The following is a 27687-nucleotide window of genomic DNA, read 5'->3' as shown; positions in this document are numbered from 1 at the left end:
GCTGAAAGGCTTGTTCCAGAGCCGCGCTTCTGAGCCGGGGGCGCGTTTGCCCACCACGCAGGGGTGTCAGGCAAAATACAGGATGCCTGGCTAAATACCAATTCTGGAATTTTAGACGAGCAAATAGGGTTCTTAAACAGTATGAGTATATCCCAAATATTGCTTGGGACATACTTATACTAGAAATTATTCATTGCTTATCTGAAATACAAGTTGGACTGGGCGTCCTATATTTTTATTTGCTGAATCTGGCGGCTCTGTCCCGAGGGGATACGTGGCAGTGTCTGGAGACAACTCTGACGTTGCAGCTGAGGGGGGCGCTCCTGGCGTCTCGTGGGAGGAGGGGTGCTGCTCAGCACCCCACAGTGTTCGGGACGGCCCCTCCCCATACAGACTGCGTTGCCCCACTTGTCATTTGTGTCCAAATTGAGACTCTTCTCTGGGGGGGACCGCTTGGTGGTGCCGGTGGCTCTCCTGGTCCTTGTCACCCTTGGGGGAAGGGACTTTCCGCTTGGCGGGCTCCAGGTCTGCTCCAGAAACCAGAGGAAGCCTGGCGACAGTGCCCACCGGCCAGCTCACCATGTACAAAGTTCATGGAGAGGAAAGTCAAGACCCTTTAGATGGTCCTTGCAGGCCAGACAAAGCAAACTTGATTTGGGAAGGTGATGGCCATCGTGAGAAACTCAGTCCCTTTCCATTCTTTTCCTGTCTCTTTGTTTTTCAACGTAATTGCCCCCCAAAGCTCTCCGTCCACATGGTGTTGAAAGTCCAACAGGACGTTATTTTCCACTGAAGACCATTCCCTGCCTCTCTTCCCACCTCAAACCCTCTTTCCCAGACGGGCTCACACTTCTCTCTGTTAGTTGTTTCTTCTGATTATTTTTCACTGACTCTTAAGTATTTCGCTTTTATTGCTACTTCCTGATCTTTCACATTTTAAACACCCTTTATCTCTCTCGCACAACTCCCCACCCTGCGCCCCCTGCAGCCTCTTCCGCCTCCCCATCCTCATGGAGCTAAATGGTGACCCTCGGTTGAAGCAGTATTTAGCGTGTGAAGCGTTATGGACAGTGTCAGTCACGTTCCCATCAGGCTGCACGACGTGCTAGAGTCACATTTCTTTTCTGCAACAACCTTTTGTTTTCTCTGGGGTTAATAGACGCTTCTCTCCTACAAGCTTAGTTTTCTGCTTCTGGTCCCCTGTTTCTTCTCCAAGCCATCTATCTCAACCCTAAGATTCTCTCCACGTGGTAAGCCCTGCGGATAAGTGACGGTTCCACTGTTTGAGGGGGTTTCCTCCCACGCTTCTGTCCACCCTCGGCCACAGCTGGGAGCACTGTTTCTCCGCGTCTCACATCTTGCCTTATCTTGGTGTTCACCTTCCCTTCCTAGCTTCTTGGGAAACAGTGCACGGTGGGTAAGTTTTTAAGAACTTGTGTGTCTGGAAATGTCCTTATTCTGCCCTTACACTCGATAACTTGTCTGACTACAGAATACTGGGTTTGAAATAATTTCCCTCCAAATGTTAAAGGGTATTGGGGTTGCCATTGAAAAACAGATGCCACCTGATTCCCGATCCTCTGTGACGTGTTTCGTGTGTCTGGAAACTTCTAGGCCCCCTCCCTTCTGAAATCTCATGGTGTGAGTCTGCAGTGTGGGTCTCTTCTAGGAGCTGCCTGGGAACTTGGCAGTGTCTTTCATCATGAAGATTCCTGCCCCTCACTTATGGGAAATTTTCTTTTACTGTACCTTTAATTTAAAATAGTACTATTTTGCCTCCGTCTTGTGTGTTCTGTAACATCTACTGGTCAGGGGCTGGGCCTTTTGGGTTGGTCCTTTTATTCTCGTACCTCTTCTCCCTATTTTTAATCTCTCAATCTATCTCTTTCTCTTTAGCTGTTCAACTTTCTGGGAAATTTCCTCAAACAATTTCTTCCTACTTTTCCATGATATTTTTGGTTTTGTTTTACGAATATATTTTAAATTTCCAAGATTTTTTTCTTATTATTTGAATCATTCTTCCTTTCTTACGGCACCCTGTTCTTCTTTCATCGATACACCATCTTTCCCTTCCTGACAGTTATTAACTGTGCTTTCTCTGGAGCTTTCTTCTCCTCCCTGCATTTTCTGTTTCCTGAGAGTTCTTTTTTCTTTCTGCCTTCTTCTTTTTTCCCAGCTTTTCGGTTTGATCTCTGTCTTTCTTGTGAGGGTCTCCACTCATTGTCCGGGGTCCACGGCTGACCTCCATTCTCAGAGCGGGTGTGAGCAGGACGGCACGTTACTCTGAATTAAGCCAGGCTTGGCGAGGGCCTCCCAGGAGGGCAGTGACCCAGGAGCCAGTTGTTTCGCAGGAGGATTCCCAAAGTCAGTATCTGTGCTCACAGCTCCCCAGGTGACCATTTCTCTGGAGGGGGTCCTCTGGTTCCCAGCTGCCGGGGAAGAGGCTGCTCGCCCGTGAGTGGGAGGGGGGGTGCAGGTCTTGGGCATGGCAGGCAGCCTGCAGCCTGGTGGTTGATTGATGGATTGAGGCAGCCCGCCGTCATCTTGACTTGTGCCTGGGTTCCCCAATTCAAGAACAACCCCTGCCTTTGCCAGGGTGGGAGAAGGATGGTCTCAGCCAATTAGGGGTGGAGAGGAAAGGGCACGGGGGTCCAACCAGGGCTCTTGCTTCCCATCTTAGCCCACACTCCCACCCTCGGGGACTCCTGGGGTCTTCACTTCGTGAGCCAGTGGCAAGTTCTCTATTTGAACAGGGCCTCCGTCTCGCTCAGGCTCCTCAACTCTGCTCTCCATCACTGGGACCCCCCCCCCCTCAGCCTTCTCTCCAGTTGGTTTTCGTCTTCCATCTGACGGTGTCCACCTCTGACCCCCACTGCTCCTGGTGGGCGTGTGCCGTCTCTGCCTCTGCTCGAGTTCTGTTCTTGTTAAAGGGCAGAGAAAAATGGTGTGTGTTCTTTCAGCCAAATTTAACTGGGCGCTGCAGAATCTTTTTCAAAATTTCCAATTATATGTAAGAGAAAGTCTCAGTTCGGTATTAATATGACTCTAATACCTCTCCAGAAGTTACCGGTCTCTCTTTTTAATGAAGAATGAGAAAGTCCCAGGAAAGCAGGAGCATCTGGCTAGAAGTTAATCATAGTGTATTATTTTCATGGGTCCCTGAGGGTTTTCTTTAAAAAGCAAATGATACTGATTTCTCATTGGTGGCAGTGACATAAATTTCTTTTTAAAATAAATTTAGATATTTTTAGAAATGAAGTGATGTTAAAGAAACATGTTAAGTGAATAACAGGTAGGTATTGCGGAGATTTGGCAAACGTTTGAGGGAGGTACGTGAACAGCTGGTATTTGGGAACCACCTTGACCTGACGCTTGGCAGACCCAGGTTCACCCTAGCTCCACCTCTCATGGCCGTGGGCCACCTGCCACCTGCTCCAGGATCCCTTTGAGAATGCAATACGGTATTGATATGATGTGCTGGCCTGGGGGCACCTAGAGGTGTGTGGAGCCCACTTTAGAGATCGCTGCCCTGGGTCTTGGTGACAAGTAGCTGTCCCCGTGTCACTTTGGCTTCCGAAGCAGAACATCTGCCCTTGATTCTGCCAGGAAGATACATGCGAAGGTCATGCTCACAGTTTCTGCTTCACATACACACACCTAATAATAATAAACCACATTCCTAACTCCTATTCCAAGCACGGTATCTCCATCATCTCTAATCAATATTGTCTTCAGTGTCAGCCTAGGAAAAAACGTTCAAGTCTGTGGTTAAATAAGGAAGTTGCAGAGAGTTTATAAACTGGTGTAAGACCCACAGCTGTCCTACTTAGGGGAGAAATACCCTTTATCCTGAGATGCTGTTTTTTTTGTTATTTCATGAAATGATAATGACAGTAGAGAAGAATGGATCTTAAGGGTTCTATTTAAAATGTGGAAATAAAAAAAAATCAGCTCTACATTAGACCAAAAACCTCTTCTGAAAATGTTACTGACTTTTGGTTTTGGACATCTGATTCTGGCCAGTGTGGGGTAACAGGCATGGGAATTTCCTTCCTGCTGTAAATGACCAGAAAGCTGGAGGGAATGTACCAAGCACAGCTCTCACACACTGGACAGTAGACAGTGAAAGGGACAAACAAGGGCCCATGACTGCACCAGCTCACTGTAGGGAAGGGAAGTGAAATAGAGGTGGTCTCACTGAGTGGAGGAGAGAGAGCTTGGAGTTCAGGGAAGCCAAATTAGCAAGACTTGGAGGGCAGAGTGCTGGGGCAGAGAGAGCTACAGAGAGGCCCCACCAGGTCGTGGCTGATGTGTGCATGTATGTGAGGGAAGGACAGATGGCTGGGGAAAGAGCTGCCCAAAGGAGCAGGCAGAACAATCCTTGGAGCTCACACAGGGCTTAGGATAGTTTGTGTTTACACCAGTCAGGATGAAAAGACCTTAGAATACACTGGCCATCAGTAGAATCCTCATGAGTATTTTCTGAATAATGGCGGTAAGTTAGTTTTAGCCTAAGTCTGTTCTGGACCCACCCTAATGACACTTGATAAAAAGGCTTCGGAAGAGTCTAACTAATTCCAAATAACTCAGAACTGCACACCAGAATAAAATCCAAGACCATTTAAAGGAGCACCACAAAAACCAGAAAGCAACAGTGAACATTCAGTGTCTGGCATTCAATCAAAATTAACCATGCATGCAAAAACAGAAAATTCAGACCCAAAACCAGGGGGAAAAATCAGTCAGTAGAAAAATACCCAGATGTGGCAGAGATGATGGAATTCACAGACAAGGATGTTAAAACAGCTACTAAAAATATGTTCCATACATTCAAGAGGGAAGAGCAATAAACAATAAGAAGCAAAATGAAAGATATAAAAAAGTCACAATGGAACTTTGAGTTGAAAATTTAATATCCGAAATGAAAAATATACTGGATAGAATTCACAACAGAGTAAACACTGTAGATTTAAATATCAGCAAGTTTGAAGCCATAGAAACTATTCAAATTAGAGCAGACAGAAAAAAGACGTAAAAAACAAAGTAATAGAACTGTGGTGACCCGTGGGATCATATCCAGTCATCCAGCCTGTGTGTAATTGGAGTTCTAGAAAGAGAAAGAGGCAGGGACAAAACCTGTTTTGAGGAAATAATGGCCAAAAGCTTCCTGAATTTGATGGAAACTAGAAACCCACAGATCTAAGGAGCCAAATAAAGCCTGTTTTGAGTAAACACTGAGAAAGCCACATCAAGGCACATTGTAAACAAATTGCTGAAAACCAGTAATAAAAAGAGATCTTAGAGGCAACCAGATAAAAATGACACATTGTGGACAGAGGAACAGAACCATGAGGGACAGCAGACTTCTTGCCAGAAACCATGCAAGCCAGAAAACAATGGGGAAGCATCTTTGAAGTGCTCAGGGCGGTGGGGGGCGGGGTGCCTGTCAACAATGATTTTATTAGCCAGTGAAAATGTGGTTCACAATTGGAAATAAAATAGAGACTATTTCAGGCAAGCAAAAACCAATAGAATTCATTGTCAGCAAATCCGATTTACAAGAAGTGTTAAAGGAGGTTCTTCCAACAGAAAAACAAATAATCCCAGATGGAAATTTAGATCTACACAAAGCAGTGAAGTGACCCAGAAATAGTAATTAAATAGGTAAATATAAAAGATATTTTTCTAATTTTTACATCTCCTGCAATGGTATTTCACTGTTTAAAACAAGAATAATAACAGTGTATTTAGGGGTTTATAGTTTACAAGGAAGTAAAATCTGTGACAATAATAGCACAAGGGATGGGAGGGGGACATAGGAGTATATTGTTGAGTGATTCTTACACCAAATGTGGTGGGGAATAATATCACTTGAAGGTAGGTTGTGATAAGTTAAAGAGGTATATTGTAACCTCTAGAACATCCAGTAAAAATAAAAAATTAAGGGGTAACTAATAAGCCCATAGTGGGAATAAAGGAGAATCATTAAAATAAAACCCTTGATTAATCTAAAAGAAGACATGACAATAAGAAAAATAAAGAACAGATGGGACAAGTAGAAACCCAGAACAAGGAGGTAGATTTAAACCCAACTATATCATAATTACATTAATTACATAATTAAACCCAACTATATCATAATTACATTAATTACATAATTAAACCCAACTATATCATAATTACATTAAATAGTCTAACATTCAAAATGAAGACAGAGATTGCAAGGTAGGATAAAGAAGCAAGACCCAAGTAAATGCTGCCTTCAAGAAGTGCAGTTTACATAGGAAGCCACAGATAGGTTAAAAGTAAGAGGATGGGAAAAGATGTACCTTGCTAACACTAACCAGTAGAAAACTGCAGTGACCTTACTAACACCAGACAAAGCAGATTTCACATCAAAGAGTATTTCCAGGGACAAAGAAGTCCATTCATCAAGATAAAGGCGTCAATTCATCAAGAAGACACAATGCTGAATGTGTATACCCCCAGTAACAGCTTCAAGATACATGAAATGAAAACTGATAGAGCTGAAAGGAGAAATAGAGAAATCACAATTATTGCTGGCAGTTTTGATACCCTGGGCTTAGTCAGGGTTCAGCCAGAGGAGCAGAACCCGCAGGAGGTGTGTTTGTATCAAGAAGATGAAAAGTCCATTCATGCCGTTGTATAGGCTGCAAAGCAAGTGTGACAGCAGGTTGACGTGGGTGCAGACACAGCCAACGCTGCTGTTCATGGGAGGAATTTCTTCTTTCCCTGGGGAAGCCTCAGCCCAGCTCGTAAGGTCTTCTGACTGATTAAGCCAGGCCCACCCAGATCATCTCCTTTGCTTAAAGTCCACTGATAGGGACTGTAATCACATCTGCAAAATCCCCTCCCAGCAGCACCCAGATGAGTGTTTGACTGGGTAACTGGAGACCATATCCCAGCAAAGCAGACACATCAGGAAGCATCACAACCCTCCTTCCCCCAACAAATGAGGGAACAAGTAGAAAATCAGTGATGACACAGAGCACTTGAAAAACGTTATCAATTAACTTTACCTAATTGACATTTACAGAACTTTCCACGCAACCGCAGTAGAACACACATGGAAGATTCATCCAGATGGACTACATTCTGGACCATAAAATAGAGCTCAGTAAATTTAAGAAGATTAAAAGCCTTCAGAGTATGTTTTCTGATCACGAGGGGATTAATTTCAAAGAGGTCAGGAGAATTCTCCAAGGCCAGGCCGCTGGTAAGTGGTGGAGCTAGGATTTGAACAGAGCCCTTCTTGCCTTTGAAAGATGCACCCACTTCCTGCTATGCCTCCCTGACTCCTGGGGGTGAGCAGGTCTGCGCCTGGTGGGCTAGAGATGTCTGGCACCCGGCTGCAGTTGCATCTTGGCACATGCTTACAGTTGCTGGTGATCCTGTGTTATTAGGACCAGCCTGTGCGAACGCTCGTGAATTCAGGCTCACATCCATCATCACGAAGGGCCTCGTGTGCGCCACCCCTGGGTGCTTCTGTCTTCGGAGATACCAGGGTGAACTGATGCGGCTGACATTTCTCTCTGGGGACCCAGAGATGCAGTAGAGAGAACATGATGAATTGGACCTGGGCCATCAAGGGAGCTGGCTGGGGAGCCGGTGTCCTGTCAGTCAAGGCGCAGAGGCGCCGGAGAAGGAGATCTGTCCTGGGACGCCGAGGAGCAAGCCCAGGCCCATCCAGTACCCTCCAGACACTGCCAGAACCCTCTCCAGCAGAGCTCGGGGTGGTGGAGGTGGTGGTGCCCTGAGCCAGTGCAGCAGGCTTCACACATCGCCCTCTCTCCCACAGAATAATAGAGCAGGTCCTGCTCCAAAACGTCTTGAACTTGGAACTCAAAACAGCAGCTGAGAGAAAACTGTAATTCAAAAAGATACATGTACCACAATGTTCATTGCAGCACTGTTTACAATAGCCAGGACATGGAAGCAGGCTAAGTGTCCACTGACAGATGAACGGATAAAGAAGATGTGGCACATATATACAATGGAATATTACTCAGCCATAAAAAGAAACGAAATTGAGTTATTTGTAGTGAGGTGGATGGACCTAGAATCTGTCATACAGAGTGAAGTAAGTCAGAAAGAGAAAAACAAATACCGTATGCTAACGCATATATATGGAATTTAAAAAAGCAGTACTGATGAACCTAGTGGCAGGGCAGGAATGAAGACACAAATGTAGAGAACAGACTTGAGGGCACAGGGTGGGAAGGGGGAGCTGGGATGAAGTGAGAGAGTAGCATTGTCATATATACACTACCAAATGTAAAATGGATGGCTACTGGGAAGCAGCCGCATAGCACAGGGAGATCAGCTCGGTGCTTTGTGACCACCTAGAGGGGTGGGATAGGGAGGGTGGGAGGGAGACGTAAGAGGGAGGGGATATGGGGATATATGTATACATATGGCTGATTCACTTTGTTGTACAGCAGAAACTAACACAACATTGTACAGCATTTATACTCCAATAAAGATGTGGGGGAAAAAAAAAACCAGCTGAGGGAAATACCAGTGTTAAGGTGGGCACATTTTTAATTGTTATCACTGCGTCTCTGTCCCCTGGCGGGCTTCTCAGCTGCCTGCTGCAGGTCGTTCCAGACCTGTCAGCCCAAAGGCCATCTGAGCATCTATCACAGCTCGCAAATGACCAGCACATCATCTTGCATACTCATCTGCTTTTGTAGTAAGTTTGGGTAAAAAGCGGCTTTGGAAAAAAAGAGTCAATTAAATCCAAACAGATATTACGTGAAATACGTATGTGAACCGTGGATGGTGAAATGATGGGTTCTCATGCGTGGCCCTAAAAGCTTTGGCAGAATGGGGTGTGGCTCATTCACATGTGGCATGTGGCAAAGAAGTTCTAATTTTGGAACCCGGCACGCTTTTCCGAGGCCATAGAAATGGTAGAGCAAAGGAGAGGCCTTCCTGTACTTATCTGGTGATTGACAGGTGGTAATGTTTTATTGGAGCAGAAACATTTCCGGACTAATTTATTCCTTCACTCATCTGGGTTAAAAGGGGTGGGGGGAGTTCCAGGGAGAGAAGGAGAAAATGGGAGTGGATTGGGGGGGGCTAAGCTGAATGTGTTTGCCAAACCACACATACCCAACTTTCATAACTAAAACGAAACGTTGAATTAATCACAACAAATTAAAACACTATTTATTGAGGAACGGAGGGGCCCAACTTTTTGTAGCTTGTGGAATTTCCTCTGTCCCTCCTGTTCTTCTCTCCCCTCTCCCCAGCCTCACTCCCCACTGGCAGATGAACTTGTTTTTCTTGCCACGGGAGTCCATCGAAATCAGAACAGTACCTCGACAGGAAGCAACATATTCTATAGTTACCCTGGGAGCGGGGAGGTGTCCGTTCTCCTTCCTGGCACTTGGCGTCCCAGGCAGCCTGGGGATGTGTCCTCGTACCCCGCTTCCACTCCTTCTGCCAGGGCCAGTCGCCGTCAGGACGTAGCCAGGCTTTTTTACTGCAGCAAAGTGAAACTCACTCACCGAATTCTTTCCACGTTTAAAGCACCGCCTGGCTCGCTTCTCACGGAGGTCGTGTTGACTCTTGTGACCCACAGCTTCTGAAAGCTCCTTGCTCTGTAACGCAGGCCACAGGGGAATGCGACGCTTGATTCTCTCTCCTAGGAGTTCCGTGACTTTTCAATCCTGTTCCAGTGACTGAACTCTCGAGACCACCCCGCCGCCCCCTCCCTCTGTCACGTGATGCAGAATTGGAGATGGGAGGGGAGGACCGGCCCCAGGCTTGGGGAGTGGGTGACAGCTGGGAGAATAGAGGGGAAAGGTTTGGGGGGGCTCTGGTAAAAGGGGCTCGGGGGTTGGGCTGTGAGAATTGGGGGAGAGGAGGGAAGGGGCGCCACAGGTTATGAACTGGGCTCTGAAGGCTGGGGTGAAAGGAGCCGTGCCCCTGAGTGGCATCTGCTCCGCTGACGCGCCGGGCCCATCCCGAGGGCACTGATGCAGAAAAGGAGCACCATCGCCTGCTTCTTACCCTCAAGAGGACTCCTCATTTTGCCACCAAAGGGTAGAGCGTGAGATGAACTTTTGTCATCATTCTGCCTGTTTTCAGTATACCCTGGACTCTGTTTTTAAAGGAGGTGTTTAGACTTGCTATGTTGGAAAAGCAAAAAAAAAATAATGTTTTGTAAAACAGATATTCATTGGCTAACTAATATTTTGGATAGACTTAGGTTTCCCCACATGTTAGGTTTGCTTGAAGAGGAGACGGACCACATCAGGGGAGAAGGAGGGGAAAGATTCCTTCATTCATTAAAAGTGATTATTGGGTTAGAATTGCAGTCTTGCCTTGGGCAAAGAGAGGGTGCTGAGCGCTGTCACCGGAGGAGGCCCTTTCTCTTTCACAGCCAGGTGTCCTGGGTTCCCACAGACCCACTGGATCAGACCACTTAATGGGCCATCAGAATTTTTCCCTTAAACCCCAACCCACCTCTCCCCATCCTCCCAGTATGGATATATCATCATTCAAGTTAGGTTGATAACCTGTGTTAGTAATTTTGTTTACAGCAGTGATTCTCATGGTGGGGGGTGGCCCCAGACCAAGGGCATCAGCGTTACCTGGGAACTTGTTAGAAATGCAGATTCTCAGGCCCAGCCCCACAGTTGCTGAGTCAGAAACTCTAGAGGGAGGGGCCAGGCCATCTGCCTTTTAATAAGCCCTCCATGTGATTCTGACACAGTTTGAGAATCTCTGGCCTTTGGAACTCTGCACTTTAAATGGGTGAATTTTATGCTCAGTAAAGATTTCAAACACACACACAAAAATAGACCATGTGAAACAAAAATTATAGTGCTGTACTGTGGGGTTTATAGCTGGTCAAAGTAAATATATGACAACAATAGCACAAAGGATGGAAAGAGGAAATGAGAACATGTGTTGTTGTAAAGTTATTTCCCTATATGTGAAGTGGTTTAATATTATCTGGACAGACTTTAATACGTTAAAGTTATATATTTTAAGCCCTGTTGCAACCACTAAAAACTAGAAGGAGAGGTAATCAATAAGGTTGTAGCAATGGAATCATAAAAAATACTCAATCCAATAGAAGGAGGAAAATAGTGACAAAAATTTAAAAGGAACAGATGAAGACAAATTGGAAAATTAATAGTAAGATGATAGATTTAAATTCAGCTTCCCAATGAAAAGATAGAGATAAGATTGTGTAGAAAATAAGACACAAATATATGTTCTCTCAAAAAAAATTTTTTAACATTAAAACATAAGTGGATTGAAAGTAAACAGACAGAGAAAGTCACACCATGAAAATGCAAATCAAAAGAAAGCTGGGATAAAGATATTAACATCATACAGAGTAGACATCAGAACAAGGAAAATTACCAGAGATGATTTTATAGGAATAAAATTGTCATTCTGGGGACTTCCTTGGTGGCGCAGTGGTTAAGAATCCACCTGCCAATGCAGGGGACACACTTTGATCCCTGGTCTGGGAAGATCCCACATGCCACGGAGCAACTAAGCCCGTACGCCACAACTACTGAGCCTGCGCTCTAGAGCCCGCGAGCCACAACTACTGAAGCCTGCGTCCCTAGAGCCTGTGCTCCGCAACAAGAGAAGCCACCGCAGTGAGAATCCCATGCACTGCGATAAAGAGTAGCCTCCTCTCACCACAACCGGAGAAAGCCTGCGCGCAGCAACGAAGACCCAACGCAGCCAAAAAAAAAAAAAAAAAAGTGTCATTCTGCAGGAAGACGTAACACTGTAAATGTGCCCTCATCTACACGTGAAACAAAAAGTAAAGTAGAAATAGAAAAATCCACAAATATAGTTGGAAACTTCAGTATGCCTCTCTGTAAGTTATGGAACAAGTAGAAAATCAGTAAGGATGTAGAAATCTTAATCATAATATCATCTAAGTTGATCTACTTGACATTTATTGGACAATTTTCCCAATATCAGCAGAGTACACATTTTTTTACAAGTGCATATGGAACATTCACAAAGTATGGTGGGCCATAAAACAAATCTTAACAAATTTAAAAGAAGTGAAATTATGTGAAGTATATTATCTGGCCACAACAGAATTAAACTAAAAATCAATAATATGTAACTCCAAATATTGGAAATTAAACAACATACTTTTAAGTAACCTATGGGTCAAAAAATCAAGAGAAATTAGAAAATAATTTAATTGAACAAAAAAGAAAGCACAGGACTTCCCTGGTGCTCCAGTGGTTAAGAATCCGCCTTCCAATGCAGGGGACATGGGTTCAATCCCTGGTCAGGGAACTAATATCCCACATGCCGCAGGGCAACTGAGCCTGCATGCTGTAGAGCCCGCACACCACAACTAAGATCTGAGACAGCCAAATAAATAAATAGATAGATAGATAGATGTATATATCAAAGAAAGCACAACATATGACAATTTATAGGATGATGCTGGTAAGGCAGCACTTAGAGGGAAATTTATAGCATTAGATGTACCTGTTGGTAAAGAAGAAGTTCTCAAAGCAATAATCTAAGCTTCCACCCTTCAGAGCCTTGAGAAAGGAAGAACACAATAAATCCAAAGTAAGCAGAAGAAAGGAAACTATATAGATAAGAACGGAAATCAATGAACTTGGAAACAGAAGAATAGTAGAGGAAAATGAACAAAACCAAAAGCTGGTTTTTTGAGCAAAACAACAATTGAAAAGCCTTAGCCAGACAGATCAAGGAAAAAAGAGAGCAGTCACAATTACCAATATCCAGAATGAAAGAGGGACATCACTACAGATCCTACAGACATAAACTGCAATAGTAAGGCACACAATAAGAGACTATTAACCTTTATGACAATAAATTTAATAATATACATATAATGAACAAATTTCTTGAATGACACACACCATTAAAGGTCACTAAAGGAGAATTAGATAACACACACAGCTCTCTATATAACATAAAATTTGAATTCTTACTTAAACATTTTCCTACAAAAATAAACTCCAGGCCCAGATAGCTGGTAGCTGGTGAATTCTACCAAATATTTAAGATATAAACAATTCCAATTCTACACAAACTCTTCCAGAAAATAGGAGATGAGGAAACACTTCCCAACTCAATTTACAAGCCCAGAATAACCCTGATACCAAAACCAGACAAAGATATTGCAAGTAAAGAAGACTACAGACCAATATCCCTCATAAATATAGACTCAAAAATTCTTAGCAAAATTTTAGCAGATCAAATCCAACAACATATAAAAAGAGTGACACATCATGACCAATTCTGTTTACCCTAGGAATGCAAGATTAATTCAACATTTTAAAACAAATGAATGTAATTCATCATATCAGTGGTCTAAAAGAGAAAAACCATATGACCACCTAAATATATACAGAAAAAGCATTTAGCAAAATTCAGTATCCATTATTGATTTGTAAAAAAAAAAAAAAACTGTGGTAATTAGGAGTGGAAGAGAACCTCAGGCTCTGATAATAATGGACAAATAATGAACATCTGTGAAGAACCTATAGCTCACATCACACTTCACAGTGAAAGACTGAAGGCTTCTTCCTAAGATTAGAGACAAGGTAGGATGTCTGCTCTTGTCACTTCTATTTGACGTTGGGCTGGAGTTTCCAGCCAGTGAAGTCACTCCAAAAAAAAAAAAAAAAAAGTAAAGGGCATTCAAATTGGAAATAAGAAATAAAATCACCTTTATGTGTAATTCAACATGATCATCTATGTAGAAAATCCCAAATGATCTGCCAAAAAAGAAAAAAAAAGTTCAAGAGCTAACAAATTTAACAAGGTTGCTGGACACAAAGTCAATATATAAAAATTAATTGTCTTTATATATACTAGAAATGGACAATTGGAAATTGAATTTAAAAGGCAATACTATTTACAGTAACATCACAAAGTTGAAATACTTGGTGGTAATCTTACAAAATATGTTCAAGGTTTGTATGCTAAAGATTACAAAACATTGATGAGAAAAAATATGAGAAGGCCTAAATAATTGGAGAGCTATACCATGTCCATGGATTGGAAGACTTAGTTTTGTTAAGATACCAATTCCCCCCAAACTGATCTATCAATTCAGTGCAATTCCAATCAAAATCTCACCAGACTTATTTTGGTAGACATTGGCAAGCTAATTCTAACACTTACGTGGAAATGTAAAGGAACTTAAATAGCTCAAACAATTTTGTAAAAGGAAAACAAAGTTGCAAGACACACTATATGATTTTAAGACATACTATAATGCCTCTGTAATTAAGACAGTGTGACATTGTCATAAAGATTGACATGTAAATCAACAAAACAGAATAAAGTCCAGAAGTAGACCCACATACAGATGATCAATAGATTTTTCAACAAAGGTGCCCATATAACTCAATGGAATAAAGACAGTCTTTTCAACAAATGGTACTGGAACAACTGGATATTAATATGCAAAAAAGAGAGAAATAAACCTTGACTTAGATCTTGCCCATATACAAAATTCAACTTACAAAGGTCATAGATCTAGGGGCTTCCCTGGTGGCGCAGTGGTTGAGAATCTGCCTGCTAATGCAGGAGACACGGGTTCGAGCCCTGGTCTGGGAGGATCCCACATGCCGCGGAGCAGCTGGGCCCGTGAGCCACGGCTGCTGAGCCTGCGCTTCTGGAGCCTGTGCCCCGCGACGGGAGGGGCCGCGATAGTGAAAGGCCCGCGCACCGCGATGAAGAGTGGCCCCCACTTGCCGCAACTGGAGAAAGCCCTCGCACGAACCAAAGACCCAGGACAGCCAAAAATAAATAAATAAATAAATAAATAAATAAATAAATAAATAAAATTAAAAAAAAAAAAAAGGTCATAGATCTAAAGGTAAAAATTTAAAACCATAAAACATGTAGAAGAGAACAGAAACAAACCTCTGTGATAATTTGTTAGGCAAAGACTCTTAGGATACCCAAAAATGACCACAAAAGAAAAACTTCATTAATTGAACTTTATCAAAGTTAAAATCTGCTTTTAAAAGACACATTTAAGGAAATGAAAAGACAAGCCACAAACTAGGAGCAAGTATTTGCAAAACACATCTGACAAAGGACTTGTAGCCAGAATACTGAACTCTTATGACTCAATACTAAGACAAATAATCCAATAAGAGGCAGGTAAAAGATTTGAAATAATACATGAAGTAATATACAAAAAGATGCTCAACATCACTAGTCGTTAGGAAAATCGAAATTAAAACCACTGTGAATTACCACTAGACACCTACTAGAATGGCTAAAATAAGAAAACTTTAAAAAAGGAAAGGTAAAGAAAATCAGACTGTACGACGCGCTGACGGGCGTGCGGTGCAACAGGAACGTCTCACCTTACTGGTGGCACAGCCTTGTTGGCAAACTGTTTGACAGTTTCCTAAATAGTTAAAGTACCCTTTACATAGGATCCAGCAATTCTGCTTCTCGGTGTCTACTGGGGAGAAATGAAAACCTACATTCCTACAAAATCTGCACACATGTTTATAACAGCTTTATGCAAAGTAGCCAAAGACTGGAACCAACCCAAGTGCTTGTCAACTGGTGCCCAGATGCACAGACAGTGGTGCGTCCATACAATGGAAGCTACTCTGAAATAAGGAGGAACAGGATGCTGATACAACCACATGGGTCTCAGGAGTATTGTAGTAAGTGGACGAGACCAGACTCAAAGGCTGCGTGCTGTGGAATTCCACGTACAGAACGTTCCAGAACAGTGAAACCACAGGGACAGAAAAGAGAGAGGTGGTTGCCTGGGGCCAGCACTAGGTGAGGGACCGTCTGTTAAGGGACCGGTGTTTTGTGTCTCTGTTGCCGGGGAGGGATAGCCTCGCCAGAAACACTTGTCAGGTCATCCAACTGCACGTGTGAAAGGGGTGAAGTTTACTGTATGTAAATTATGCCTCAGGAAGCCAGAACTTAGTTAAAATGTGTAAAGCCATCAGCACAGGACCTGCCAAATGTAGTAGGTGCTCAATTAAAAGGGGATCCCATCATTGCAGCCCACCTGTCTGTTTGGGGGGGACAGGAAAGACGTCCCATGGGAGGAGGGGACCCTGTGGGCTTGGATGCGAGGAGGTGCTCCAGGCAGAGGGGGAGCCCCTCCAGAGGCAGGAGGGAAGGAGCAGCTTTGTTGGGAGCAGCTGAGCAGCAGAGGCAAAGGTTCTGGCACAAACGCCTCTCCCTGCTCCTTCCTGCCTTCGCCTCCCCAGTGGGTCAGGGAGGTGAGGCCGGCCCACCCGCCTCCGCCCTTGCCCAGTGACACGTCCCTCACTGGCTCCATGCCGCTGCCTTTGGTATCTATTTAACCGGGTGCCGTATGGACACAGAGACCGAGGTCAAACCCAGAGATGCCAGCCCCCATCTCCCCCAGGCGCTCATACTTGTGCCAGGAGCCATCCTTCCCAGCCCACCTGCCTGAGGACGCACCTCCTTCCCACCTGCTCCCTTCCCCTCTTCTGCTCCTACGAGGCTGAATGAGATGCTGAGGGCAAAAGGGGCCCAGCTTGTGAGACTTTCTTTTGGGGCTTTCCAGCACGGGGGTCAGAGGTCCACAGCATTCGGGAAGGAGCCCAGACGTTTGAGGATTTATCCAACTGACTTTGCCCCGACAGCTCACCCGTAAGTAAGCAAACTCGTTTTCTCGAAGATGCCCGCCCTCTTGCCCCACTCCTGTCCAGCTCTTGGGCGTACAAGGGTGCCATGTGGGAAACAGGACCCGACCTTGTAGTGCCACTGTGCCAGGTGCAGCCATGGAGAAAGGCTCAGTGGAGACTGGGGCCGGGACAAGAAATGGTTAAGGGAACCGAGGCAGGCGGTGATCGGTAACCCGCTGACAAAATGACAAGATGACGGGGGTACTGGGAGAGCAGATGCAAGCAAGCCAGTGTTTGAGTAGCCCTAACTATGTGGAGGTGGGGCGGACGCACAGAGGCTCCAAGCTGGCAGATACCTGTCCCGGCCTCGTGTCCACAGCCGGGAAGACCCCCTCCCAGGTGGCAGCGCTGCCTTCCCCCAGAGGGAGGGCCGCCCGTCTCTGACCGATTCCGCAGTCCTCAGCACGGCCCCGTCGGAAGAAGGCCTGCTCGCCGGGCCGTGCTGGGGTGGCTTCACAGCCTGGCGTGTCCCCGGCCCGGCGGCGTCGGGGCACAGGGCCCAGCTCTGCCAGCGACACGGGGAGAGCGATGACGGAAGCACAACAGAGCCACGGCCGGCCTGCCGCTGGAAAAGCCCTTCGGAAAGTGGGAGGAACCGGCTATTTAACGTGTTCTTTGTGCCATCCCCCCAGAGGCGCAGCCAACTGGAAAGCTATCTTAGCAGGAGACTGGAAAGAAAAAGGCAATTTTTCTTGGCCTCGTGGTCTCGGTTTCCTCTGCTTTTGGCGTCGGGGCTGTTTGCTCTCTGATCACTGCCGAGCAGTGGTGCTGGGCAGCGGGCGGCGCCCACGCCCCGTCACCTCCCCATCTCAGCTTGCGGGCACCTCTCAAGTCTGCAATAAAGCGCCACTGTTTACACAAGCAAAAAGACCAGTGATGAAAGAAAAAACTCCAGGACCACAAAGACGACCTTCACGGGTGTGTGGAAAGCGCCGGAGGCATTAGACCCCCGTAATGCTGTTCCCATAATCTTGTCATTAAGCAAGCGCTGCTGATGGCTGTGTTCAGGGGACACCCCCTCGCTGGCCCTTGGCTCCTGCCTGCCTTGGCTGGGCTTGTGCTGGGACGCGGGCGCGAGTACTCCCAGGAAACACGCTCGCTTAAACAAACGTGCATACGCTGGTGCATACACAAGACACGCGCACAGACGTGTGGACCCGCTCCCACTCCCACTCCCTGGGGTTGCCCCAGGGTGAGTGAGACAACACAAGTATCCTGCACGCTTAGAAGTCGCTCCACCTGAAGTAGACGCTGTGGTGGTTGCCCTTTGTTATTCTGACGATGATGACGGTGACAGTATCTTAGATTCTGGGGCCCCAGGAGGAGGAGTCCAGCCTGGCCCAGTGACCTTCCTCCTGGGAGGACCAGCTCCGCCTCCAGGTCCCCACATCCAAGGACGTCTCTTTCCCGCTGGGACGCTGGATTTGTCAAACTGGGTCATGCTGACGGGTATGCAAACTTGGCCTCTTTATCCCCTTTCCTTATAAATCAGCCCGTAATGGGAGGCTTCGCCAGGAGCCTCTGGAAACAAGCGTTGCTCTTCCCCAGCCAGCCTGGGTAGCGAGCGTGGAGGGTCAGGCCTGCCCCACCCGCGGGCTCCACTCGACGTGTTTGCGGGGGGTGAGCCAGGCTTGGGTCACGTGCTGCAGAGTTGTTTTTGGCACGAGCCTTTTCTGCCGGAGAGCACCAGAGGGGCTGAAGAGTCAGACGATAGCTCTAAACAATAAGTGCGAGCCCCAGTACCCCCGAGATGTGGCAGGGCTCCCCCTTTTCCCAAGAAGAGGTAGCTCAGCCCAGATGGCATCGGCTGCCCAAATGCGCCAGCCCGGGTGAGGGAGCTGCTGGGAGGTGGATGGAGGGGGCAAACTGCCCTCGCTGGAGGGTCGGCCCGCCCGGGGCTGGTCGGGCTGGCGGTGCATTGGCCAAAGGATTCGAGGAAGCAGCCCATGACCGAGCGGAGGGTGGGTCCCAGAGTAGCTGCTGGTCAGACGGACCCTCGGGGACCCTGGACTTTGGACGGTCCACGTGAGTTTGGACTGCCCAGGGTAGGGAGGGGGGTCCTGGGGGGTGGCAGGGCGTGGGGAGTGCCCTCCGTTAGCAGGAGGAGCGGGTGGGAGTCTGGCCCGAGGTCAGCTCCTGCTGAGGCCCCGCCACGTTCCCGCGAGAGGCGGCTGGGGGTCCAGCGCTCCTGGTGGGAAAGCCCTTGAACGTGGAGGGGTGTGGACGCCCAGTGGTCCCGTGCTTGCCCGGCGTTGCCCACGAAAGACCCTCAAAGCTGACGGCCTCTCCCGTCTTGCTGGGGTCCCCAGAACCCCAGCACCCTCCGTGCCCACTGTGCAGGCTTGTGTTCAACCCAAGAACCCACACGTTCTATTAATAACCAAGTTCTCCTTGATAAAATTGGAAAATCTCCTGCAGGTCTTCTAAATGCAGCAATTCACAGCCTCTCTGTAATTAGAACGAGGCTAGATTATGCCAATTAGAATAATAAAGGAAAGCCTGCCTCACTCTGTGGATAATGCTTTTTGTGGAAACAGATTATGAATCACGACCCTGACAACGTCCCTCCCAGAGTTTATTTAGGGTTTTTTTGACTTGAAGAAGTCTCTGTAAATTGAACCTCAGAAATGCTGAGCGAATCCCAAATGTGGTTTATAGAAGTTTGAAGTAGTCCAACTTAATTCCAGATTGCCTGCATTTTTTTTTTTTACATCTGTGAAATCAAAACCAGACAGATGCTTTATTAAAATGCAGTGCCTAATGCTAATTTTTTTCCCATGGCTAGTGTAATCGGTCCCGACTTTTTCAGTTTCTCCGAGTGTTTATCTTGGAGTGGCTCGAATCTCTTCCACCCTCTTTCTCCTCCTCCCGTGGCGTCCCCGGTCTCTCTTCCCCCTAGCAGGGTCTCAGGAAGCAGCCTGGCCAGGGAGGCAGGGGTAGGGGCGGCCGCTGGGGTCTGTTTCCCAGACCCTCCTGCTGGGATCGCGGCCTCCAGCCTGCTGGGCTCTGCCTCTCCCACCCTTTCTCCTTCCGTGACCCCATTTCCACTCTGGAACTCTGGTCTGGCCCTAAGCTGTTTCACACTCACTGTTTCCGAGCAAACCATGAGCATTCATTACACACCCCCCGTCCCGCTTTTGCCCAAGCTGCTCTCCCACCCGAGTGCCTACCATATTAGCCTGAGAATGCCCCCGTCCCCCATCCTCCCGGTGTCTGTTCCTGTTTCACCAATTCCGTGACATCTCCCTCACCCCAAGCACCACGACTGGCTCCCTCCCCCGAGGTCCCATGTCACTTTGTAGCATCTGTGACATCGTGGGAGACTGTCTGTCGTCATCCTGAGTGTGACTCCCGGGGACTGCCCCAGCTGCTGTGTTGAGAAGGATTCTGAGGCTGTGTGACCTGGTAGGGCACTGCCGGCTTCTTTAGTGAGGCCATCGTGGCAGCTCCCGGGCAGACGTCTGCTGAACACGGTCTGGATCCCGTGGTGCTTGAACCTGCCAGAGCACCAGAACCCCTGGAGGCTCGTTAAGCATGGACCCCAGTTCCAGAGCTTCTGGTTCTGGAGGTGGGGACGCTGATGCTTGTCCTGGCCTGGCAGCCTCAGCCTCCCCAGGAACCCTGTGCGACATGCAGACCCTCACCCTGCCCAGGCCTACTGCGCGAAACTCTACATTTAAAAAGATCCCCAGGGGGCTCCTGTGTTTACCAGAGTTTGAGAAGTGCTGGCTTAGCCCCTCAGCTCCCTGGAGCAGCGACCACGTCCTGTGTCTCTAGCAGTCTTTGCACATACTTGTAGCACAGATGCTCCGTAAGCCAGGTGTTGCCTCATTTTCCCATTTGGAAAGGAAGACCCTTCTTTCCCGAACCTTGTCCCCAATGAGGGGAAGATGCTCTATTAAAACCCTGAAGGGTGGGCTTCCCTGGTGGCGCAGTGGTTGAGAATCCGCCTGCCAATGCAGGGGACACAGGTTCGAGCCCCGGTCCGGGAAGATCCCACATGCCGCGGAGCAACTAAGCCCGTGCGCCACAACTACTGAGCCTGTGCGCCTAGAGCCCACGAGCATAGCTCCTGAGCCCGTGCGCCTAGAGCCCGTGCTCCACAACAAGAGTAGCCCCCTCTCGCCTCAACTAGAGAAAGCCCACGCGCAGCAACGAAGGCCCAACGCAGCCAAAAATAAATTATTTAATTAATTAGAAAAAATAAAAACACTGAAGGGCATTACGTACGCAGCAGCACTTTTTTAAAGTTTCTGGAGGTTCAGCAAACGTGGATAAGATCAGGGGGAGGGCACGCCTTCAGTGGTACCTTCTGAGCTGTGTACCTGCCCTGTCACCTCTGACAGCAAAAGCGTCTGAGTGCACTTCTCAAAATAGCACCAGAAGGATGAACGTGGTAACGCTTGGACGCCGTACCCGAGCAGTAGGTGGGGTACAGAGGTCTCGTGAGGTCAGGGAGGAATTGACTCGGGGAGGGATGTTGGGCCACGTGGACGCGTGTGCCTGCACAGGCCTGGGACTCCTCTCTGGAAAGCACTGGGTATACCCAACGCAGATTTATTATGCTCCTGCTGTATGCGGGGCACTGGGCTGGATCCTGGGGGCGGGGAATTGCTACCTGTACTGGTTGTCACCGCAGAAAAAGCCACAGAAATACTAACCAACCAGGAGGGAAGCAGATTCCAGGGAACTTTGGAGAGCCTCATGCACCTTTCCTAACTCCGACCCCTACCTGTCCTGCCCTGACTTTTCTGTCTTGTTTCCTCATCTTGATCCTTTGTGCTGCGAGGTGGGTGCTCGTACATGGGGCTTTGGGCTTCGGATTGGTGGGTGGGTCTGAATCCACGTATGTAGCTAATCTGGATACATCAGGCCCAAACCTTCCCACTTTTCTGGGCGTCTCTCTCTTTTTTTTCTCTTGGTCTGAAACGTTTTGATTAGTATAGACTCACAAGAGTGGGGAAGACTTTAAAGGCTAATTTCAGGTCCAACACCGACACATTTTAGAGGAGAAAAGAGGGACCCTTGGGCATCTGCCTGGGTAGTGGCTGAACCAGCACCGACACCCTTCCCCTCCACGGCCCCCACACGCCAGACGCCGGGCGCCATGCTGGGCGTTTTGCACACCTCACACTTCTGATTCGCATAGTGGAAGAGATGATGTGTTTGTGAGATTAACAGAGGCTCGTGTTAGCTGGAACGAGGAGGGCGGGGAAGGAGAGGGTAGCAGAGATTGAGCTGGAGAAGTAGATGAGGATGAGATCACGCACAGCCGTATGATGCGTGTTTGAGATTCGTCATTGTTCTGAGGGCAATAGGGAGCCATTGAAGGCTCTAGGCTGGGAGTAGCACAAGCAAAACTGTGCTTTATAAGCATCCCTGTTGGGTTTGGCAGGGCTGAGACAGAGGCTGAGGTGAGGCTGGTGCAGAGCCCGGGAGAGCGACGGGGTTGCTTGAACGAGGGCGGTGTGTGTATAAACATGTAAATGGGATTTTGCAAATTGTTGCAGTCATGCTTTGCCTTCTGTGGAATATTAGTTTTCTGTTGCCTCTGTTACAAACTTGGGGCTTTAAACAACAGAAATTTGTCCTCTCCCAGACCTGGAGGCCAGAAGCCCCCGAATCCAGGTGTCGCAGGGCCAAGCTCCCTCCAGAGGCTCCGGGGGGGGGTCCTTCCTGCCTCTTCCGGCTCCCCGGGGCTCCGGGCTGCATCCCTCCATCCCTGCCTCCTCTCCTCTCCCTCCGTCTCCCTCTTTTAAGGATGTTTGTGACCAAACTCAAGTCATCCAGGAGCATCTCATCTTAACTCACACCCGCAGCATCTTTGCCATGTAGGGCTGCATCCACAGGTTGAGGGGTTAGTACCGGACGTCTCTGGGCCACAGTCCAGCCCCTCACGTGGGGCCAAAGGGCTCACCTTCATTTGCTGGCTCCCTGCTAGCTGGAAGGGGCTTCCGTGGTCCCTGGCCTAGCCTGGACCTGCCGTTGGGAAGTGCTTCCATGTCCATGACCTCTGACCCTCCCGGGAATCCACGAGAGGGGCAGGCAGCTGCACTCCTGCCTGGAGAGAGGAAGGACAGGCTCAGGGGGAGGGAGCAACCGGCCGCAGGTTGCCCAGCCAGCGGCGCGTACAGGTGCGAGCGTTGTGCTCTGATGATGGCACGGGGCAAGGGCTTGCAGGCGGGGCGGCAGGCTGGCCGGGCCACCTGGGCAGGCGTCACGGGGAAGCCAGGAGAGCAGTTTATCACCCGGGGCCCTTTGGCTGCAAGGGCAGAAACCCAGCCTAGGCGCCCCCAGCACAAGCGGACCTGCTGACCTGAGCCCTGAGGGCATGTGTCCGGCTCGAGGCTCTGCTTCCTTCTCAGGAGGGCCGGCCCTCGTGACAGCAGGGTGGCGTCTGGAAGGGTCTGGTCACACCCCTGTGTGGCACGAGCTCCTTTCTCCAGGGCTCCCAGCCGTGTCCCAGAACCTCATGGGCCACTGCCCCCTGGACCAGTCCATGGTTGCTCGGATGGGCTGGATCGTGTGGCACTTCTGGGAGCTGGTCAGCTCTGCCCAGGCCACGTGACCTGAGTAGAGATGGGGGTGGGGGGGGTGCCACGGGGGCGACTGAAGTGCTGTCCCAGAAGCTGGGGCACGGACCCCGTGGAGCCGTGGCCGTCCTGGCTCACACGCTGACCAGCAGAAGGCTTTGCCTCGGGAGTGTCTCCACCCCGGGGGCGTCTTGGTCCTGAGACCCTGAGTGGCAGAGCTTCTGACCACACCAGAGGATGACCTTCCCGCCTGCGTGGAGTCTGTGTCACACGAAGCTGGGGGACACATGCTCAGCTTCCACTTAGCCGTTGCCTCCTGAGTGTGGGGCAGAAGCGTGTTTGCAAACAGCTAGAAACATTTAAGACTCCAGTGACCACATCAAATGTGCACTGGGAAAAAAAAAAAGAAAGGCGCTCCATGTGAATGCAATCACACGTCTGCAGGCAGCTCGGGTTTCTCTCTGACACCAGGGATGTTCTGAACTTTGTGGGAAGAAGCCTCAGCTGTTTGCCCGGTCACCACTGTCCCACGTGTGGGCGTCTGAGCCTTCACATCACGCGCAGGGAGGGAACGTAGCGTCCGCTGCGTGCCAGGCGCCAAGCTGAGCATCAGGCGTCTGCTCTCCAGTCCTCAGTGACCTTCAGAAGGAGTGTGGCCAACCCCATCCTCATGAGGACACTGCGGCTCAGAGAGGCTCGACAACTTGTCCAGGGACGCCCAGCAGCAGGTGGCAGAGCAGGGTGTGCTGTGTGTTTCCGACGTCTCTTTTTAATCAAAACGTTTTCTGTGTCCTCCTATGCTGCTGGATTAGAATGTCATCATTCTAGGCGAGCTCCCAAATGCTGTCCCTTTGCAGCAAAGGGGACCGCGTGTAGCATTGGAGAGCCTCCGGTTTCTCTTAGACACTGGAGAGAGTTATGTGGGCTTAGCACAGGTGCTGGATTTAAGGAGTTCTCCTGGGTGAGCAGGATCTGGGTGCTTGAACTGTCTCCCCAAGTCTCTGTGGAAGCTTATCTCGCCCCTGTGGTGAAGCTGAGCCCCCATCCCAGCCACGGTGAAGGCGGGAGGGGCAAGCCCTCCCTGCACCCCCCTCAGTTCCTGCCCACCTTGGGTCCCGTGCTGTGACCCCACGTCACAGAGTGGGGAAGGGGAGCGGTGGGGCCAGAAATCCTGCACCGTGGGTGCCGGGGTCTCAATTTCCCACACGATGACCCCAGACTCAGGTCCCACAGCTGGAAGGCCAGGGCTCGGATTCCAACTCAGGTCTTCAGATTTCCCGGGGGTGCCCCATGTTGCTTACCCGCAGGATAAGCGTGTTGGTTTAAGGTCTGCGCTTCTGTCTGCTGTGCCGTCTCCCCCCGTGTAATGAGCATCCCACACACCAGGGCTAGAGCTCCCAGCAGCTCTGCAGGCTCTGGAGGGTGGTGGAAACAAGGTTCGAGGCTGGCTTTCCATTCACACGCCCCCCGCCTTCGCCCGCCCCGGGCCCGGGCCCGGCATCCCTGTGGGGCCGGCGTCCTTGCCCCCTTGTGCAGGCGGGACCCCAGAGACCCAGAAGTCCAGCCACCCAGCCGGAGCTGCAGCTGCTTCAGCTTCCTGCCAGGCAGCTGCACGATCAGAGCGGCCGTGGACACTGCGTGCGCTAAGTGGAGGTGCCCTCTGGACCCCAGCTTCCCGGCAGGGTCTCCGTGCCCTTCTGGCTGTGGCAGCAGGCCTGCCAGGTAGGCATGGGTCACCCTTGGGTCGTTGCCAGAGGCGGGTGTGTTATCGCTGAGAGCAGACGTGCCCTCGTGCCGTCCCCTCCCCTCTGTCCCCGCACCCCCCATGAGGACGAGGGGCTGGCGCCCTCCTCGCTGGGGTGGAGGTGCCCTGGCGGGTCACCCTGGGTTGTGAAATCAGTTCGTTTGGCATCAGCGTGGCTGCTGCTGTCCAACTCATCCTTCATCGTGTCAGGGCTCGCGCCAAGCATAGCACAGTGTGTTGCTGGCACTGTCCCGCCAAGTGGGAGGGCCGTGGATGGCCAAGTGGCACGGGTCCAGGAGGCCGTCAAGGGCAGGGAGACATGAGGGGCTGTCTGCTGCTGCTGGGGGAGCATTCCGTCTGCAGTGGCCGGGGCCTGGGCCTCGGGATATGGACACAGGGTCCTGAGAGAACCATGTGTGCTGTTGCTGGGAAGCCCATCACTAGTGGACTGGGGGCAATGACCATGGCCCCAGCCCCGACTACCTGAGAGGTTGTTGGCTTTTGCTCTGAGTCCTTCTCTCCACCTGACTGCAAGTCCCTGAGGGCTCCTATCTTGCTTCCCCTGAGGGCTCCTGTCCTGCTTCCCCTGAGGGTTCCTGTCCTACTTCCCCTGAGGGCTCCTGTCCTGCTTCCCCTGAGGGCTCCTGTCCTGATCCCCTTGGGGGCTCCTGACTTGATCCCTCTGAGGCTCCTTATGCCCTTTGGCCAGTAGAGCAGTGTTTGGGAGGCTGCTTGAGGAAGAGCCTGAAGGTTACAAACAGGAAGAAAGAGAAGTGCCAGTTGTACAGACGGAGTCAGGGTCTGAACAGCCCTCCTGAAGTACTCGCTATTTTGAAAGAATATCTGTCAATATCTGTACCAGGTCCCCAGCAGGACTGGTGTCCACAAGCTTCAGTCCAGCCCTGGGAACTGCCGGCACTGAGGTCTTGAGGGGTGCTCCCGCATGGCTTGAGCACTTGGCCGTGGCTGGACCCTGCGTGTTGGGGACAGGCCTAAGGAAAGGGGCTCTGGGCTGGGCGAACCATAATGAAGGAGCCTGAAGGCTCCACCAAAGGTTCCAGCCTGCCGAAAACCCAAGGCCCAATGGATGCTGCTTGACCCTCAGGACACCTGACATCTCAGGTGCCAGGCACAGAGGTGGGCGGTCCTAGGGTTGGCCAGCATCTCCCCAGAGGCCCCGAGGCCCCAGCTCGTCCCACGCGTCCTTAGTTGTTGCTGTAGCGTCGTCCGGCATCTGCAGGCACCAGGCCGGCTTCTTTCCGGAAGGCACAAAGGCGGCCCAGGTTCCAGTTGGGGCCAGGGGTTACCGGGCCATGAACAGACCAGACTGCATCCTGCAGTTGGGTGGGTACTGGATTTGGGGTCTGAAAATCTGGATTTGAGATCACAAGCTGCCTCAACAGTGTGGCCTTGTCTCACTGCTGGCAAACGGGGTAATGACGTCACCACCCCGAGGGTTTCGGAAAGATTAGTTGACAAGATGCATCCGCAGGTACTTTGAACTCTTTTTAAATATATTTATTTTTCTTCATTCGGTCACAGAAGAGAGAAAGGGCCAAGGGAGCTGAATAAACAAGAGTAGGGGAGGAAGCTTTGAGGGAGAGGAAAAAGAAGAGGTATGTATTGGGGCAAAAGTCAGAATTCTTCCAGCATCTCTCCTGGGAGCCAAGTGATAAGCCTCATTCATTCATTCATTCGTGAGTCCCCAAACACCAAGACACGGTAATAGGCCCAGCTGAGAATTTTAAAAGGAATAACAATTCCTGCTCTCATGGAATATAGGCAGATAGGAAGTAGTGATTGTGTTTGGTGGTGAGTTACTGGTCAGTTTTGCCTCTCTCAAGGAGAGAGGACTGAATGTTTGCACCCCCCCGAGATTCATTCACTGAAGCCCTAGCCACCAGCGGGGTGGTATTTTGAGGTGGGGCCTTGGAAGGTAGTTTGGTGTGGTCATGATGATGGTGACACTGATGATATTGGTGATGATGATGATGATGGTGATGGTGGTCATAGTGCTGATGGTGGTGGTGGTGATGATGGTGTTGCTGATGGTGGCGGCGGTGACGGTGATGGTGGTGATGATATGCTGACAATGTTGATGATATTGATGGTGGTGATGGTGATGATGATGGTGATGGTGATGGTGGTGGTGGTGATGGTGATGGTAGTGCTGACAATGTTGATGATATTGGTGATGGTAATGATGGTGGTGGTGATGATGAGGGTCAATACCTGTGGAGCATGGGCTTTGGTCCAGCCACTCTCTTGAGCTCTTGACCTTGATTACCTGGTTATTTCCCTTCACAAATCAGCCAGGTTGGAGTTATTGATTATCCTCCTCTTCTAGATGAGAAATCAGGGACCTGGAGATGAAGACCCTTGCCCAGGTCACGTGGCCAGCAGATGGCACTGAGCTGGCCAGCGCCGGAGCTCACTCTTAACCACTTCAGGGTCCCATCAGGTCATCCCAGCCCCGGGGGGAGGGTGCAGACATGGGACACCAGTCATGTTTGTCCCAAGACTTGGCAGAGGTCACTTTCCCTGCACACAGCAGGCAGCGGGATGGGGAAGAAATGGTCTGTGTTAACTTGTATCATCTGCCCACAGGACGCTTGTGGCTCCCAGGCCTGGTGGCCTCGGGCACCAGGTGCTCGGCCGGCGTCTGGAAGCACTCAGCTCCTGCTGGAGAGGGTGGCCTCACCACGTA

At 49.5% G+C, this 27687-nt stretch overlaps 2 protein-coding genes across 2 annotated transcripts in view; one reads left to right on the top strand and one right to left on the bottom strand.

Moving 5' to 3' along the window:
* The window catches only part of ZNF469 (zinc finger protein 469), a 264223-nt gene that overhangs the window by 28747 nt on the left and 207789 nt on the right, over positions 1 to 27687 (top strand). The window lies entirely within an intron of this gene.
* LOC130705733 (uncharacterized) lies at positions 2863 to 25063 on the bottom strand. Its single transcript, XM_057534444.1, has 3 exons — positions 24538 to 25063; positions 22621 to 22764; positions 2863 to 3122 (listed from the first exon to the last, which is right to left on the bottom strand). The coding sequence occupies exons 1-3, from the start codon at positions 25061 to 25063 to the stop codon at positions 3064 to 3066; spliced, it is 729 nt and encodes a 242-aa protein (XP_057390427.1). The 3' UTR covers positions 2863 to 3063.

This window comes from Balaenoptera acutorostrata, chromosome 19, assembly GCF_949987535.1.
Source record: "Balaenoptera acutorostrata chromosome 19, mBalAcu1.1, whole genome shotgun sequence".
NCBI classification, from domain to species: Eukaryota; Metazoa; Chordata; class Mammalia; order Artiodactyla; family Balaenopteridae; genus Balaenoptera; species Balaenoptera acutorostrata.
Note: the sequence above shows the minus strand (reverse complement) of the source record. Positions and strands in the feature narration are given on the sequence as shown.